We start from the raw sequence: 18222 nt of genomic DNA, 5'->3' as shown, positions 1-18222 counted from the left end.
AGAAAAATGAATGAAAGTCTTAGGTCATTTTTATATGCTAAGAGGCTGAAAAGATGCAAACTATTTAATTCAGAAGGGACATCAAGAAGAGCAGGCATGGCAGATAATAAATGAATAGCACTGGAAAGACAAATTGAGTTCTTTTCCTTCATTTAACCTTTGCATTAATCAAGAGAATAAGGCAGATTCAAAACCAACAATGTGCAAAGTAATAAAAGGAAGTTTTAATGGTGTATTTTATAGTTAACCTGTGGGTCAAATTGGCATATGACATATCAGGGGAAAGTGTTAGTACAGTATATTGCAGAACTGCTAAAACAAGTTACAGAAAAAAATAACTTGGAACCTTGTATTTTAAAACAAACATAGGGAATGCTGCCTGCACTGGGAGAAACCTCATTCTATGGACAACAGCCATATTCACAATAAAGATGTTGCATAAGGTAAGCATTGGTACATTTCAGTGGGTTCTTTGATGATAAACCTATCTGGCCATTTCCCTTCTGCTGTAGAAATCCACTTTGGGACAGTTACATTGACCTTCATAGTAGATCAGTGTCTTGTGGGTCACCCCTAAAACCTGTTGTATTCAGTGTGATTAGTTAAACTTAGGACTGTAACCTTAGTATTTGTGCTCAAGGGTCCAAAAAGATTGGTGAGACCTGATGCATAACAGTTGACTATTCTTCTGGGTCAAACTTTGCTTTGAGTTTATAGTCACATGAGTTGGGTTCTGGCCTTGTTGTCAGCTCACATCTCATGGGGCTGAAATAATAATAATAATAAAATAGTCCAGTAGCACCTTAGAGACCAAGTTTGTTCTGGCTATAAGCTTTTGTGTGCATGCACACTTCTTCAGATACACACAAAAGCTTATACCCAGAACAAACTTAGTTGGTCTCTAAGGTGCTACTGGACAATTTTTTTTTTTTATTTCGACTGCGTCAGACCAACACGGCTACCTACCTGAATCTAATCTCATGGGAGCCTTCATTCTCTGCAATGTTCCTCTCAAGCAAAAGGCTCTGTCTTGGCTTCCACTTGCCTACTGAATACAGGATCCTTGGCTGAGTCACCTCTCCAGCATATATTATATTTTTGTGCTGAGAAAAATCTCCTGAACAAATGACCTCAGCTTGTTTGTAGCACAAGGTATGGGACAGGACAAACCTAATGCCTATGCTGGATGAGTCTTTCAGGCTGAAATATACTGTCCAGCAAATCTGAAGTTTATTTGACCTTTTCTTGCTCTTTGTTTTCAGGGGAATGCCATTTAAGAATAGTAGAGCATGTGGCAGAATCAGTTTCCTGTTTTGTAGGCTCAACACAAAAAGAAAGAAAAAAAGACATTTTACCAGTTGGCTTTGAGTTCAGGACAAACCTCTCCATCCTTTGATATTCATGAATCTGTATCACAAAAGAACAGCTAGCAAAAGTGTGCTCTGAATACAGGGCTTTATGATATGCACCCACTGAGATATTCTCCTGTTCTCTTCCCCCTTTCCCTCATTGTTAAATGCATGTGTGGCATTAGTGGGGAAATCCACCTGGAACACTTCAGTGCCCAAAGTTTACAAAAAAACAACAACTCATCTCCAGCATAATCCTTTAAAAATTCATTGTGCACCAATGTGTCTTTTGGGATCTATACAACCTATCCTGCAGTATCTTAATTTTCAAAGGCTTCTTGTGAAAACCAAAGAAAGAAACATGCTTACAAGAGAATATCTGGCTGCTTTGTGACATCAGAATGGAATCTGGTGATAAAACACATGTTTGAAGAAGGCAAGGTGGTTGTAACAGAAGAAAAACCAAATGAAACAAAGTCATCTGCCACCAGAAGAAAACGAGTTGCCGTCTTCTCTTAACGCTTCATCAGCGTTAATCAACAGGTTTTTCTCTAAAGGTAAATATAAAGTGTTCTGTGAAATACAGCCTTCTGCAAACTTATGGGAAATATGTTTGCTACTGGGAGTACTCTCAATAAGGAGTCATAGTGAAACTTAGGTATTTATCTGACATGTGCATGTGTTTTCAAATGCCTGTTTGATGGAGCCACACACCTTACATTTTTAGGCATAAACTTGAAATCCCTGGGCATCTTTGATCTACTCTCTTATAGGTGTACAATAGCCCTAGGAACACAGGAAGCTGCCTTATACTAAGTCAGACCATTGGTTAATTTAGCTCAGTACTGTCTACACTGACGAGCAGTGACTCTTGAGAATTTTAGGCAGGAGTCTGTTCTCAGGCCAGTGATGCTGGAAATTGTGCAACTAGAAAAAGTACTCTACTGCATCTCAGAAAATGTGCAATCTGTATGAACATTTAGAACAGTGGGAGTGTCTAGAGATTTCTGATTTGGGAGACAAATGGTTGCATGCTCTCCTTCCCAAAATAATTTAATCTTCCTCTTTTGATAACTCCTTTGATAATATCTATTTAACTTAACACCTGTTAATCTGATTACACCTCTAGTCCAGTGTATGGCCTTTATGCTATTGTTTTTGCTTTAATTTTGGATTCTTCTTCCATGTTCTGCTGTAGTGATTCTTTTCAGAACAGAAAATTTTGTGCTCCTTCCCATTTTGCACTCATCTCTTTGGTTCTTTCACTCATACTTCATTCTCTGTTGTTTCTGGTCTAATTTTCTGCTCAGTCTTGATCTTTTCTTAGGGAAGGTGTTGCAGAGGGGGGTGGCATCTCGGCTCCAGGTTTTCCTGCAGAATACTGAATTTATTACCTACTTCAATCTGGCTACCAGCCTGGTATGCTCATAACACTTATCCCAAGAAGGGTGTAGACTAAGTACACACTTTACATCTAAAGCACATGACTTCTTCACCCAAATACTACTGGGAACTGTAGTTTACATCTAATAGAATTACAATTCCCACTACTGTTAACAAACTATAATTCTAGGATTCTTTACTAGAAGTTATGTGCTTTTAAATGTGCCTAAATTGTATGGTGTGTAGGCAGCCCTAGACCAGGTCAGATGAGACCTAACAAGCTGAAACAATCCAAGCAGTATAGGGGTTCCTTCTGGCAGCAGGAAGTGTTCTAGTTTGGATGACTGGTGTTGGGAGTGGTTGCATGCCTTCTGAAAATGCAGGGTCACAGCTTGGGGATGCTCTGGACCTGGCCTTACTTGTATACAAGAGTGCTTTGCACATAGAATGACTCCCTGAGCACACTATATCTGGGTGATTTTAGGGGAACAGCAAAGATGGCGCTTCTTATGACTTGAATTCTAGAACAGATTATGCTGCTGTTTTTAACTGCTGTATCTATTCTATGAATTTAGTTTGCATTTTAGGGATAGTATTTTAAATTGGTTTTGTTGTAATATGTTATTTTTATATATAAATGTAGAAAATACAATAATAATGTTAATTCTGTATCTGACATATAGTATTCAACATCTGACAGGTTGCATGCAATAGCAGTTTACATTTGACAGTGTCTGATGGTTTCTACAGAAATGAACAAATGTTGTATTAACTTCCATCAGTCATTTAACCAAAAGTCAGATGTTGACAGTAGATTCTGATTCCAAACTTTAGCTCATCTCTACTAAAGGAACTACAGAATGAAGTGACATAATCCCTGGCCCACAGGCTTACTACATACATAGACCCGAATTAGTATACTGGTTATCATACACGTGTGCAATAAATATTTCATGCACTAAAAATAATATCTAACCTCTCTCAGGAGGTTAATTCTAGTCAAACCTGGAACAAATAATACTTATAGCCACTTAAAAGTCCAGTTCAATGAAATCTATGTCATGGATTGCTGTCTCGTTCTATGTGCACTTACTTGAGAATAGGTCCCGCTGAACTCTGTAACAGGAGGGAGAGAGAAGTGGTTCAGATAGCAGCTGTAATTTTGTTTATAAGGATTACTTACTATGCAAACCTAACCATGTCTACTCAGAGGTAAGTCATATTTAATTCAATGGGGTTAGGACTGCAATCACACATAAGTGGGGTTAGGACTGCAATCTTAGACAGAATAACATACAGTGAAATGCTGTGGATTTTTGTTGAGCAGCAAGAGAGTTCAATGAGTCTTACTGTATCTTTGTATTAATTATCTCGGAGGAAATTGCTTTCTATATGTTTAATTTGATGCTGTGAATGAAAATAAAAGTGAGGCACTGGAGAGGGTGAATGTAATTGTTATTTATTTGCAGAGAGAGTTTTATTTAATGTTTCTGTATTATTGACTCTGAAAAATCAATAAAACACTAAATTACAAAAAAGGGAAAAAAGGTTGCAAATATGGACACAACAGTTTAATTTGATGGTGATGGTCAGGTTTGGCTGACTCAGAATGTAGCTTATTAACCAAATGGTTAATATTGTGATTGCATTATTGATATGTACTGGTGTTTATTGCTGAAGGATTTTGTTCTTCATTTATGTACTGTGGCAACACCAATACTATGATGTTTGAAATGTGCAGAAAAACAAATGGGACGATGAATAATGGGTTGTTCCTCCTAATTTTAATTTTTATGGTTCTTGGAAGAGCACTTGTGAAGTTCTGAATTCTGTGCAAAAGTGTATTCATATTTTGAAAAGGAACTGCCATAGGTATATACTATATTCTTATTTCCTATTTCTCTGCAATGTTACCAGCACTTAAAGCTGCAATTCTGTATATACTTATAGATATAGGATATATGAGACGCAGGATTGCACTGTAAACCTATTAATTTCAATGGAATCAGGTATACCTAAATCCATATAGGATTGGGCTATTATTTGGAACAACTGCTTTTCTCCATGTTGGAACCTGCATTGGAACTTACGAAAAAGAGAATTTGAGTGCACATCTTCTCATAATAAAGGTCTTATGACTATGGATGAATGTAAATTAGAATCCTAGGTTTAAAAAGTTGTACAGTTGGGACACAATGCAAAACACATTTATTAGTGTGTAAGTCCCATAAGACCACAATGGGACCTTCAAGTAAACATATTTAGGAAACGGCCACTAGCTTCTCAATGTCTGCTTTGTACATTATTTAGTTCAGAGACAGGCAGAGTTTAGCTGCTTTGGATCTAGTCAGTTAGTTCCAAACTCCAATATCCACCAACCTGGGCCAGGCACAAAAGATACGTAGTCTTAAAGAACAGGGCGTCTGTGAGTACATTCTGAGCCGAATAATTGGTTTTCAGTACCAGAAGTGATCTCAGCTCTGTCAGTTCACTCCAAAATAAAACCCTGGTTAACCCTCTTCATTTCAGCAACGGTTTAGGAGGAAAAAAGCAATTTTGTCGTTGCTAACCTTAAACAACCTATTGCAAATCAGCCAGAGATCTACCAGTAGATCCCAATCTACCTTCTGCCCATCCGTCATTTAGCACATGGTGGGTTGGCCTTGGATTTAATGCATTCAGGTGAGCGTTACAGCAGCTGTGGAGCCAGTGCCCATCTCTTTCCTCCGCATCTCTTCGCTAAGGCAGAAGCACTTTTAAAGCAGAATAACGTTGCACTTGGTTTCCCAGCGCCTGAACGTTTTCATCTAGCTTCTGACAAATTTTCAACTGCGATGACTCTTGAATGGTGCCTTCAGCAGCTGCACTTCCAGCTCCCGTTTTCTATTTCAAAATTATTTCCTCGACGGCAGTAAGGGCAAGCAAGCTGTCAATAGCGCGCCTTCACCGGCTGCTCCCTCAAACACGCAACGAGCGGCCTATCGGCAGGAGATGCAGAGATGCGCTATTATGGGGACAGTAGACTGCAACTCCCAAAGTGCTTTGCGAGAGGATGGGAGCGGGCTTTGGGCTCGGCGGCGCACGCGCAGGTAGCCCGGACTACATTTCCCTGTCGCCAGAGCGCGCGCCGTCCCCCCCCCTCGGGCGTGCGTGCGTGCCGGCGAGCCGATGAGCGCGTGGGAGAGGGAGGGGGGTGACGGAGCTCTAGCGCGGTGACGAGCAAAGTGTGTGCCCGCCATAGTGATAGCAGCCGCCGGGCCGCGGTGCGTGGGGGGCCGGAAGGAGGCCGAGAGGGGCAGCAGCGACGCCGGACAGGTACGGCGAGCGGGGGCCGGGCTGAGGGGGGAAAGGGCAGGCCGGCAAGCCGAGGCCGGTGACAGGCGCAGGCCGGGGTGGGGGCCGCCTCGGCAGCCCGCCTGGGCGGACGGCGCGGAGGCTGCTTTCTAGCCCCGGCAGCGAGGCTCCCATGTGTTCCTGGCTCCCTCTCGCCGGTGCCCAGGACCGGGAGGTGGGGGGGGGAGGCGGGCGGGCGGAAGGCGGCTCGGGCCCTTCTCCGCGTTGTCCTCCCGGGCCGGGAGCAAAGGGAGAGGAGACGGCGCTGGCTCTCGCTTTATCTCCCCGTGTAAAGAAGGGAAGGGAGTTTGAGGGGGTCGCGTGCGAGGGGGAAGTGCCCATATGGGGGATACGTAGCGATATACCTAAGCCATTGGTTGCGGTCGTGGGCATGTTTTCCGTAAGCCACGGTGCGACCGAGTTCCGAGTCAACGCGCGCAGGGCTGCCCTGGTAGGCGAGCAACTCACTTTTCTCTCGTCTCCACGCGGATCGCCCTGTATCTTTCGGCTTCTCCCCTCCCCCTCCCCCCGAAAGTGCTGGAGGCGGAGAAGAGGGGTTAGGGTGATGCTGGGGGGGTCAAAGGCCAACATGTGTTGCAAAGTAGAGGGTAGTTTCTTCCTCTGTCCCCCCCTTCCCTTCCTCTTTTACTTGCCCGGCTTCTGGTCCTTGCTGATCCTGCCAACGCGAGCATACCTTTTCTGTTTTGTTCCCAACCCGCTTTTTCTCCTCCTCCTCTTTGGCCCCCAGCTGTCACCTCTCAGGGTGGGGGAGGGACGCTGGCGCCGTGGCAGCTTTTATATAAACTCTCGAGGGAGGTTTTGTCTGCCCGAAGCTTATTCTCTTCCCCCCACGTGAACCACCTTTCTCTTTGCGACACCAATTGTAGGGCTTAGTTTGAGTTAGGAAACTGTTTTCGATGCCAGAATTCAGCTCTGCGAAGTTGTTCCTGTCTTTGTGCGTGTGAATAATTCTTTTCCCCAGACCAATGGGAAGCTACTACTACCCCTGCTGCATACACGTTGGAGTGGGGAAGAAATTTTAGATTGGTTTGAGTTGTAGTATATTTAATTTTAGAACTTAGCCCCAGATATTGAATAATACAAGGATCACCTGTGATGCTTCTCTCTTGGAATATACTATTTACTGATACACCTGCCCTTATGGGCAGTGTGTTCTGTGGTAGGGTGACAGTGGCTTGCATATTACAGGGACCTCTGAGGGAGTGAAAATCTACCTTGCAGCCCTTGCATTTGGTTTCTTATATTGGTAGAAGCCAGGCCATCCAGTATCAGGTGTTGTGGGCAGTGTTAGAAACTTGGATATATAAGTTAATTGCCAAATGGTGCCTTAAACCTAGGTTACAGTCACCACAATGGTATGTCTAGGTGTCACCCCCTCCAGCTGAGTTGTTACTGTTATTAATATTATTTTCATTCTATACTGCTTTATATTTTAAAGAAAAAAATCTCCAAGATGTTTACAACACATTAAAACATCAAATAAAACAATACAGAATAAAACAAATTTAAGCTTCAAATACAATATTTCAGATCCTTCTCTAAGTAACATTTTACTTGCCCCAGATTTATTTACCTACTTACTTTATATAGCTGCACCACAGCAGGAAGATAGTGTTGTGTAGTGGTGGTTAGAGTGTCAATAGGACTTGGAAGATCAGGGTTCAAATCCTCACTCAGTCATGAAGCTCACTGGGTGACCTTGTCCCAGTCCCAATCTCTTAACCTACCTCACAGCATTGTTGTAGGGATTAACTGGGGAGGGGGAAGCCCTCCTTGGAGGCAAAGGTAGGATATAAAGGCAGTAAATAAACTCTGCTTAAGACAGTTGGAGGGGCCAGCCAGGTGGAGATGTTTAGTCACCAACCTGGCATCCAGAGATTTCACCGTAGTCGCAATTCGACCTGTGCTAGTTGCAAAATGGTTGTGGGCAGGGAAGTGGGTAGATCTGGCATTGGTCTCCTGTAGTGAGGATATGGGTCTTCCCTTGTAACTACATCCTGAAGCACAACCCTCTTTCTTTGTTCCATGAATCTCAATGTGAACTGTTAAAACTTCCCCAGTAAGCCTTATCTGCATAGCCCCATCTAAACACCTGTCAGGTTTGCATAGGGAAAGGGTCATCAGACATGCATCTTCGCCACTCTCCCATTCCATCCATGCCCATGGTGATACAGTGTCATGGGTGGGTGGCAAGATTTGACTTGATCACAACATAATACTGCTCAGGCCTTTACATTTCCCCATGTAAACACATGACAATCATTCAATTATATAATGATTAATAATAATAGCAGCTGCTGGATGGCAGGAGCGCATCAGATTAGGATTACTGTGGCAGGTGAGAGGGGTTAATGCTTGCCCCTATTTTTAACAACTTGTCCCCTGAAGCTATTTGCTCTACAGAGAGAAACCATAGGTAGTATTGGGTATGTTTTCCCTCAAAGTAGGAAAATAGCAGGTTTGTATGTGTGATTTTAATTGGTGAAATGATGGTGGTGGGGTGACTGTGGGGCAGGGCAGGGGCTAGACTTGATCTGGTCGTGTCTCAGTTTGCTCCTTCCTTAACAGCTGCTATTAATTACAGAATATACTGATCACATACCTATTCTTGTTTGGCCTTCCATGGCAAATGTATTTCTGATATATAAAATACTTTGTTTATTTTTGGACCTTCACAGTAATCTTGCAAAGTAAAAGGTAAAGGGACCCCTGACCATTAGATCCAGTCGTGGCCGACTCTGGGTTTGCGGCACTCATCTTGCTTTATTGTCTGAGGGAGCCGGCGTACAGCTTCCGAGTCATGTGGCCAGCATGACTAAGCTGCTTCTGGCGAACCAGAGCAGCACACGGAAACTCCGTTTACCTTCTTGCCGGAGCGGTACCTATTTATCTACTTGCACTTTGACGTGCTTTTGAACTGCTAGGTTGGCAGGAGCAGGGACCGAACAAGGGGCGCTCACCCCGTCGCAGGGATTCGAACCGCCGACCTTCTGATGGGCAAGTCCTAGGCTCTGTGGTTTAACCCACAGCACCACCCGCGTCCCAAAGTAGATTACTGTAAATGTTTACTGTAGATTACTTGCAAAGTAGATTACTGTAAATGTTTTTTTTTTCTTTTCTAAATAAGGAACTGAGGTTGAACAATAGTTATATTGATAATCAACCAAGTTTTACTAAGAGTAGACCTGCTGAAATTAATGGGCCTAGTGTAGTCATGTTCATTAATTTCCATTGGTGTGCTCTGAGTAAAACTTAGCTGAATCCCATCCATATAGTACGCTATCACCTAGTGAATCCATGATGAAGATTTGATCCAGGTCTTGTTGGCCGCTCTCCCAGGTTGCCACTGAACCACACTGGGGTGGCTAATTTTTTTTTTTGCCAAAGGACAGCATTTCGCCATTGCTGATTTTTTTTTTGGGGGGGGGGTAGCCACAAGCCAAAAGCGGTTGGGGATTTAGGTTTTTTTGAAAAAAGATTATGACGATAATTTTGGACTAAAATGAAATAGCTGTAAGCTATGGTTGAGGAAAAGGAATGGCTATAAGTATTTATTCCAAGGTTGGGAAGGAGGGCAAAAACACTCTGCTGCTGGCAAGGCAAAGCTGCTAACAGCAAAAGCAATGTAAGGAAGTTAATATATTAGCAGGATTTTTTTTTAAAAAAAAACACTTGTAATGTTATGGAGAATGTTTAAATAAGGAAGTAATTAGAGAGTCTTTTTGTTCACATCCACAAATGAAAATAACACAAAGGTACCAGGGAAGGGAGTGAAGGGAAGTCAGGGGAATCGATGAATCCCAAAATATGGATTAATATTAAGAGTGAATATAGATGTTTTGTTTTTTTCTTTTTCAATGTAATGATTGTTTATTAAGAAAATTAATAAAACTTTTTTTAAAAAAAGCTGCTAACAGTCATTCATTCTCTCTCTTGCATGCACACACAGGCGTATGTAGGTACATACTTGCATTTGCATATGTAACACACACAGAGAGGCACACTTAGTTGAAGCTGTGTTCCTTTGGCTTTCTGTATGGGAAAGATGAGCGGGACGTGGGTAGTGCTATGGTCTAAACCACAGAGCCTAGGGCTTGCCCATTAGAAGGTCGGTGGTTCGAATCCCCGCAATGGGGTGAGCTGCCGTTGCTCGGTCCCTGCTCTTGCCAACCTAGCAGTTCAAAAGCACATCAAAGTGCAAGTAGATAAATAGGTACTGTTCTGGCGGGAAGGTAAACGGCGTTTTTCTGCGCTGCTCTGGTTTGCCAGAAGCAGCTTAGTCATGCTGGCCACATGACCTGGAAGCTGTCTACGGATAAACTCCGGCTCCCTCAGCCTATAGAGTGCGATGAGTGCACAACCCCAAAGTTGTCCGCGACTGGACCTAACGGTCAGGGGTACCTTTACCTTTACATTTTATGGGAAAGATGAAGGAAGCCTTTGGGAAAAGCCAGTGTTAGAAATTAGCCAGGCACCAGACACGGGTCCAAATGCAACCTCTGGATGCCAGGTTTGCATCTGGGGAAAGCAAAAAGTCACTTAGAGAAGGATCTGAAGTATTTTCCTTGAAACTTGAATTTGTTTTATTCTGGATTGTTGTAATTGATGTTTTAATGTGTTGTAAACTGCTTAGAGATTTGTTCTTTAAAATATAAAGCAGTATAGAAACGAAATGAATAATAATAATCTCTGGGGGGGGATGGTGCCTAAATATTTCATTGTGGCAACTGTAACCTAGGTTTAAAGGTCCATTCGGTGATTAGATTATATAGCTGAGTTTCTAACACTGGAAACAGCTGCCTCAGGGCACCCTGAGGCAGTGGTTTCCAACAGTCTGTTTTCTTCATCCTGTGCCTTGTTTCAAGACACTCAGTAAGACTTCTCTTGTTCCCAGTGTAACTACCCTGGTGATAATTGCCAGCTCTTAGGTAAGTGGCAATTCCATTGGAAACTGCACAAGTAGCCCCATATAATGCTTTCAAGCAAAACTGTTTCTTTAGAAAAGGAAGATTCAACTTCTTCATTGCTTAAAACAATAACTTCTTTAGTGTGGGGATGCTTGCAATTTCATCTAATTAGGTCACATAAATGGACCTAAACACCTCCCACTCATTGCAGTGTATTAAATGTACTGTACAAACAATGGGGTTTCTCCTGTGAACATCAGCTGTGACTATACTTCATTTGATATTGGAAAACTTGCTGGACTAGAGAGTTTACAGATTAACAAAAGACACCTGTTATCTGTATAATACTTTGGACAAAACATTGCCTTGGCATGGAATTAATCCTTTGATGTCAGGGTGAGTGGATATGTGTGTGTGTTGATTGTTGTGTGCTGCCTTTGAGCTCACATTCCCTTGCCAAGTTTTTTTTTTACAGCTGTATTTGAAGCTAATCTATGAAATTGCATATTATAATAATGCAAACTATGTAACCAAATAAATAATTGGTCAAGTATATGGATTGATCCTGTTGTCATTGGCTCTTCCTGTTTTGAGAAAGCAACTTGCTTAGCCCAGGGGTTGCAGGGGGAATGAATTGGCAGAACACAGAAGCAAATACTATAGTGTGCCTTGCACTGTTCAGTGTTCAAAATCTTTCAAATTAAGATTCTGGTCTTCCCTCTTCCCCGGTCTTTCCCCAAATGACTCATCAGATATCTAGATATTTGTGAGTCTTGGGCTGTGTATTCTTACTGCTACTTTCTGATGTACTGCCAATATATTCACAGCTGTCTTCTGCTTTTGCACTTAGAATAATGTCTGATAAAGTGGGAAGAGGGATCTGTTTGTGGATGGGAAAAGCTCTAAAAAGTGCAGATTGCCTTTCAGGAAACAGTATATCAGTGAGATAGAAAGCTATGCATTGAGTGTGGTTTCTCCACCACTGTGGACTCAAGGCTCACTGAGAATGTATAGGATATGCTTACATTTCCCAGTATAAATAAGAACAGCACAGTGAAAATGTTACTGTTAAAGCAGAAGGCACAGTAAGTAAGACTTATAATCACCTGAAAATGACAACCGAAAGTGAGCCAAATAAATTTGGTGTGGGCTGGGGAGCAATGAGGAATTGTACTGAATATCTTCAAGTATACCAAAGCAGGTATACTTACAAAATATGAAAAGTCCAGGAAGTTTGAAAACAGGAAGAGAACAGTCCTAAAAGTAGGATCCAGGATTATTTACTCCTCTGAACAGTGTAGTTTCATAGGTTTGGGAAAGTGGCCAGTTGACTTTGCCATCTGCCAAATGAATACATGTTGTATGTGATCACAGCTGAATACTGTTGGATTCTTCAGCAGACTAGGAAAATATTACTGAATCTGTCCTGATTTTAGACAGTTGTGTGCCTCATATTATGGGCAGAATCCAACACTGCATGTAGACTTCCAGTCATGCAACAAAAATTTACCTTCTCTCATCCCAAGCACCCTTAAAATCTGCCCACTGTACTTCAGGTGTGCAGGTGTGTGAGGAGTCAGCAGAGTTCTAGCTGAAGAGTCTGCACAGGTTTGTTTGGAAGAGAGTGATTCTTAAGATATCTTGATACAATACATTTTTAAAGCTCCAGATCAACATTTTTAAAGCTCCAGATCAACAGTCTGTGGATCATAGTCTAAACCGTTGGTTTAATTTTATGTATTTGGTGATGGTGAGGAGAAGCAGAAATGGACAGAGCAATGGAAGGAAAAGCAGGGTATTAGTTAGACTTCTAGGAAATCTGATGTGTTCCTCCTCTGGCAACCTACTCTGTGGAGAGTAGGGGTGGAAGAATGAAAAAGTTTGGATGTAGTGAGCATGAATGACTTGCTGGGTCTGATTTTCCAGGAAGGGACACAGCTGGCATAAAGTGCTTGATCAAGAAGCACACTCAAGCTGTCTGCTTGATTCTGAAAGTGGGAGTGCATTCTCATCCAAAACAAGTTGAACAATCATTTCTGGCTTGGTGGAACCCCCACCCCCACCCCACCAGCAGTATTTTTGTTCCGTCTGGGTTTTCATGGTGCTGTTAGTAACACCAGGAGTCCTCTGTAATAAAGCCCCTCTAGGTTTTGGTAGGGGACACGGGTTTGCCGATCAGAAGGTTGGCGGTTTGAATCCCCACGAGGGGGTGAGCTCCTGTTGTTCGGTCCCTGCTCCTGCCAACCTAGCAGTTCGAAAGCACGAAGTGCAAATAGATAAATAGGTACCGCTCCGGGGGGAAGGTAAACGGCGTTTCCGTACGCTGCTCTGGTTCGCCAGAAGCAGCTTAGTCATGCTGGCCACATGACCTGGAAGCGGTACGCCGGCTCCCTTGGCCAATAAAGCGAGATGAGCGCTGCAACCCCAGAGTCGGCCATGACTGGACCTAACAGTCAGGGGTCCCTTTAGCTTTAGGTTTTGGTAGCCCTTTCTGTGTGGCACTTGTCAGAAGAAGCTCAGTAGCTGTGTGATGGGCTGCTGTTTCCAATGGAGTTGGTCTGCAATTTTATGAGAGTTCATTTGAGAGAGGCCTTCATGAATAAATGCAAGCCTAATATGGCAGCTTTGAAAAAAATAATACTTAGTTAAGACTGACTTAAAGGCTCAAGTTTTATTGTAATAAACTCCCTTACTATAATCTATTCTCTTCTATGGGTCCACAGTTTCACTTGCTGACATCACCACCATGGCAAATGTTTCCAGCCTCTGATGAATGTGATGAGCTCCAGCTTTCCTCTCTGCTTCCAAGCTAGGGAAGATTTGGGTGGGGCTTTGGTGACTCTGAAAGCCCATTATTTATTTTGTATTTATTAATAATTACTTAATAATTAATAATAACTATTTTTATTTTATTAAATTAATATACCACCCTCCATCAGCAGATCACATGGAGGTTTGTAGTATAAAAACACAGAAATACATAATATAATAACAAACAAACAATCATAACAAAGAAAACAATACGCGCCCCACTATAAAAGACCATAGATTGTTTAATTAGCCAAAGGCCGGGGAGAAGAGGAATGTTTTCTCCTGGTGTCTATAACTGTAGGGGCAAATTTGACTCTTTCCCCAGCTCCAAAATTGGGAGGAAGGTTGGAGATAATTGAGTAAGTTTCTAAGGAAAATGGGGTGGGGGAGGAATGGTGGTTTACACATATTAAACGTGACTAGAGTATGTATTTAGAAAAGAGTGGAGATGATTTTGGTGCTATGAGTGCCATGGATATAGGAAGTCAAGCCATTGGCCCATCTCTTTCAGTATTATCTATACTGACTGGCATTGGTTCTAGGGTTTCAGACAGCACATTACCAGACCTACTTAGAGATGCCAGGATTTGAACTAAGGACCTTCTGATGTTTTACCACTTTGCCACAGCCCTTCCTCATAGAAGCATGGTGACAAAATGATGAACCCTAACCTTCCTCTCTTGAGTTAGTAAGGGAAGCTGGGGTGTGTGAGGATATTATTATTATTATTGTTATTATTATTATTTGCCATTGCTGTTCCAAGTGCCTTGCAAGGAAGTGACGAATCAGCAAGATGCAGTCCTTTTCTAGCTTGAAGCTGCCGTGGGGAATAGGGGTCACCCTCAATGGGTTTCTGAGGTCCTTGGCAGGGGAAATCCCTATACAGTGGTGCCTCTCAAGACGAAATTAATCCGTTCCGCGAGTCTCTTCGTCTTGCGAAGCACGGCTATTAGCGGCTTAGCGGCTATTAACGGCTTAGCGGCTTTAAGAAAAAGGAAACAAACTCGCAAGAACTCGCAAGACCTTTCGTCTTGCGAAGCAAGCCCATAGGGAAATTCGTCTTGCGGAACGACTCAAAAAACGGAAAACTCTTTCGTCTTGCGTGTTTTTCGTCTTGCGAGGCATTCGTCTTGCAAGGTACCACTGTATGCTGTCTCCACCTCCAAGCTGGAGGTGAATGCTGGGGCTTGTTTTTACAGGAAGGGTCCCCTCGCCCCACCTGCTTTCCAAAATTGGAACTAAAGACGAAAGCAGGAAATGTTCTCTGTATTTTGGCAGCACAATGAAAGGTGGCACAATGGGTCAGTGCTTCTGGCTGTTAACCAGAAGTTTGGTGGTTCAAGCCCACCCAAGGATGGCTGTGAGCAGGATTCCTGCACTTGAAGGGTGTTGGACTAGATGACCCTGGTGTTCCCTTCCAGCTGTATAATTCTGTTTTATTTTTATATGTGCTGGAAGCCGCTCAGAGTGGCTGGGGCAACCTAGCCAGATGGGTGAGGTATAAATAATAAAATTACTGTCATTTAATTCTAAGATCTGGGAAAGTCACAGGGTCATGGTCACTGCATATTTTTGACTGGACGCCAAAGCCAGCCTAATGTTGTGGATCTCTGTCCTGCTCTTCTTTGGAAAGCTCAGAGAGGTTTACTTGTATCTGCCAAGATACACTGTTCATCCAGACGTTTATTAGGTCTGCTCAGACTTAATTTAAATGATGCTTCAGTACTGAATACTCCCAGGCGATTCACATTGCCCTTAAAAAACACCACAATTGGCCTTTCTTGAATAGTATTTGAGCCTTCAAAGAAACAGATCATTGAACCATTTTACAAGTCCAGTTTCTGTCCTTAACTCAAGGGTCCTTTTGAACTCTTTGTCCGTCATTATACAATGTGTCATCTGCCTAGAGTTGTACAATTTTATTTGCTAGGGGCAGGAAAATTGTGAAAATCACCGCATCTACCCAGCTTAATTTAATTGTTCTTAGTAGGAAGTAGACCCCGTTAATTTCAGTGCGATTTGCTTAGGGCTGCAGCATTCGTGTGTAAAAAAATCCTTTTGGAAACTCAGATTTTTAAATTTTTGTTTGTGAAGTAATGCCTTTGAGAGCTGAGCTACTTTCCAGTTGGTACTGATTTCCTCCCTTCAACCTTTAGGGTGAGTCATGACTTCATGTTCTGAACTTGTGGATTCCAAGGCTGAGCTTACTGCTTTGCTGGAGCAGTGGGAAAAAGAGCATGGCAGTGGGCAAGATATTGTTCCTATCCTTACTCGGTAAGTACAGTTGTTCAGAAGTGCAGTTACACAAGCAATGCTATACTCAGTCCTGCTTGCAACCTGCCTACCCAGTGAGGCTTTTCTGAAACAAGGAGGGGCAGAGTGTCACGAAAAAATTATGGCAGAAAAACAAGGACTTCGAGAGTCCTTAGTTGCAAGTGTCTAGCAATCATCTATAATTTTTTGATGATACTTCCCAACATAGGAACCCAACAAATATTAAAGGAGAGCAGATGTTAACATAAATGCTTTCTTTACTGTCTTCTGGGTTCCTGTGTTGGTAGCTGCCTTGCGAGGGCAGACATCACCCATTTATTACAAGGCAGCATAGACCTTGTTTCAGCAGGGTGTAGCACTTCAGAGTCTCATTTATTTCCTTTGCTGAATTACTGCTGTGTGTCTCAGTCATCTGCAGTACAATTGGAACGTGGGTGGGTGAGTGGTTTTTGAAGTTCTTTAGCAGCGTTCATTGTGAGGGGGATTTCAAGTGGCTCATGTTTCTTCACCCCCCTTTCTAGAATGTCGGAATTGATTGAGAAGGAGACAGAAGAGTACCGCAAGCGAGATCCGGATCCATTTGATGATAGGCACCCTGGTAAGATGCATTGAGAGCATACAAATCCACTGTGACTTCATTCTTGCTCGTGTTGTAAACGAGAGAGAGGGTGGGAAGGCCAAGACCGCAGAGATGTAGCTCCACAGAGTTTATCTGCTAGGATGGCACTCAGATTTCTCCCCAGTGCTTGACACATTTCAACAATTCCTTTCAGAATTTGCCCTTCCATCTACTTTAGAAATAATGCATATAAGGGGGGGGGGGAATGTGGGCATACCTCACACAGTGAAAACCCATAGTCACGTTTTTGTGCTGACACTTGCTGAGCTTCTGAATCCTTTTTAGCGGCTCAGTCTGTAAGTAGTGTAGCAAAGTGGTGGGGAACCTTTGCATGCACCCACAGCTCATCAAACACTGCTGGTGGTCAAGGATGATGGGAGTTATAGTTCAACAGCATCTGGATGGTTGCATGTTCCTCACTTTCGGTTTAGTGGTTTCTTAGGCCAGTGATATATATTTAAACAAATTAAGAATAAATTGAAAGCGGACTTAAATTTATTGTGAGAGGCCTGGAATGAAAAATGAGAGAATCAGCTGTCGCAGAGCAAATAGAAGGCAGTTTTCCAGCTCATTTAAACCTTCCTACTTATATCTTGTTAAGGTTGATCAAACAAAATTTACAGATGTGCACATACCAGATACCATGAAGATAATTTGAAAGAAATGTGAGGGATTCTACTTTATACTGGAATGGCACACAGGTCAAGGCAATGATACACCATATGAGGTGGGACTGCCTAGCCTTATCTTGCTTTTGGATCAGTGTTACCAAGCGGATTAAGTTAGTGTTGCAATCTTCTCTTCCTTTTTCTGTGTATGCTGTACTTTTTGTCCTTGGGGTTTATTGGGTGGTCAGCAAGTTGGATTAGGAGGTGAAATTTAATATGTTGAGATTTTTTTTTTTATTAGGTCTAGACATTTCAGTTCTTGGATATTTTAATAGAAAGAATGACAGTTAGTGCAGTAATAATGTATTACTGTTTCCAGTTCAGTTTTCTAAATACTCCTAACGTGTCATTTGCCTTGACTATCTTTTTTTGCTTGATTGTTTATAATTCTGTGAACTATGTGCTTTGCATTAAACGTAAGGTTTGTTTTCTACATATAAAACATTTTAAAAAATGTTACTCAGAATGCATTTAGAGAAAAGATACATGTGAAGCATCCTTTCACTTCTAGCTAGAAAATTTAGCCATGCCTTTTAAATAAATTATTTATTATTGCTAATCAAGTTTGGAAGACAAGCTGATATTGTTGTCCATCTCTTTCTAGGTCGGGCGGATCCAAAATGTATGCTTGGCCACTTGCTGAGGATACTCTTCAAGAACGACGATTTCATGAATGCAGTGGGTTTGCCCTTTACATTTTCCATAGATTTGCTCATCAGGACTGCTAGGAACTTTTCATTATTCTTTTAATCGGTCATCTTTTTGCCTTAAGTTAGGGGTACCAGAGTGATCATTTTCTTTTAGCTTTGCTGTGTGCTTAATTAGGAATGTACTTTCCAAGAACTGATATAAAATCT

At 42.3% G+C, this 18222-nt stretch overlaps 1 protein-coding gene across 5 annotated transcripts in view; it reads left to right on the top strand.

The window, feature by feature from the left end:
• The first annotated feature begins 1825 nt into the window (after positions 1 to 1825).
• The window catches only part of DCAF1 (DDB1 and CUL4 associated factor 1), a 54501-nt gene continuing 38104 nt past the window's right edge, over positions 1826 to 18222 (top strand). For 2 of the 5 annotated variants that reach the window (XM_053377470.1, XM_053377467.1), the window contains exons 1-4: positions 5922 to 6047; positions 15961 to 16078; positions 16600 to 16676; positions 17970 to 18043. In XM_053377470.1, coding sequence (XP_053233445.1) covers positions 15969 to 16078; positions 16600 to 16676; positions 17970 to 18043 — 261 coding nt within the window. In that variant the 5' untranslated portion in view covers positions 5922 to 6047; positions 15961 to 15968. Of the gene's footprint in view, positions 1907 to 5921; positions 6048 to 15960; positions 16079 to 16599; positions 16677 to 17298; positions 17479 to 17969; positions 18044 to 18222 lie in introns of those variants that run through there. The other 3 variants (XM_053377469.1, XM_053377472.1, XM_053377471.1) reach the window with 3 other exon arrangements.

This window comes from Podarcis raffonei, chromosome 2 (genome assembly GCF_027172205.1).
Source record: "Podarcis raffonei isolate rPodRaf1 chromosome 2, rPodRaf1.pri, whole genome shotgun sequence".
Lineage (NCBI taxonomy): Eukaryota > Metazoa > Chordata > Lepidosauria > Squamata > Lacertidae > Podarcis > Podarcis raffonei.
This window is presented reverse-complemented; position numbering and strand designations above follow the sequence as displayed.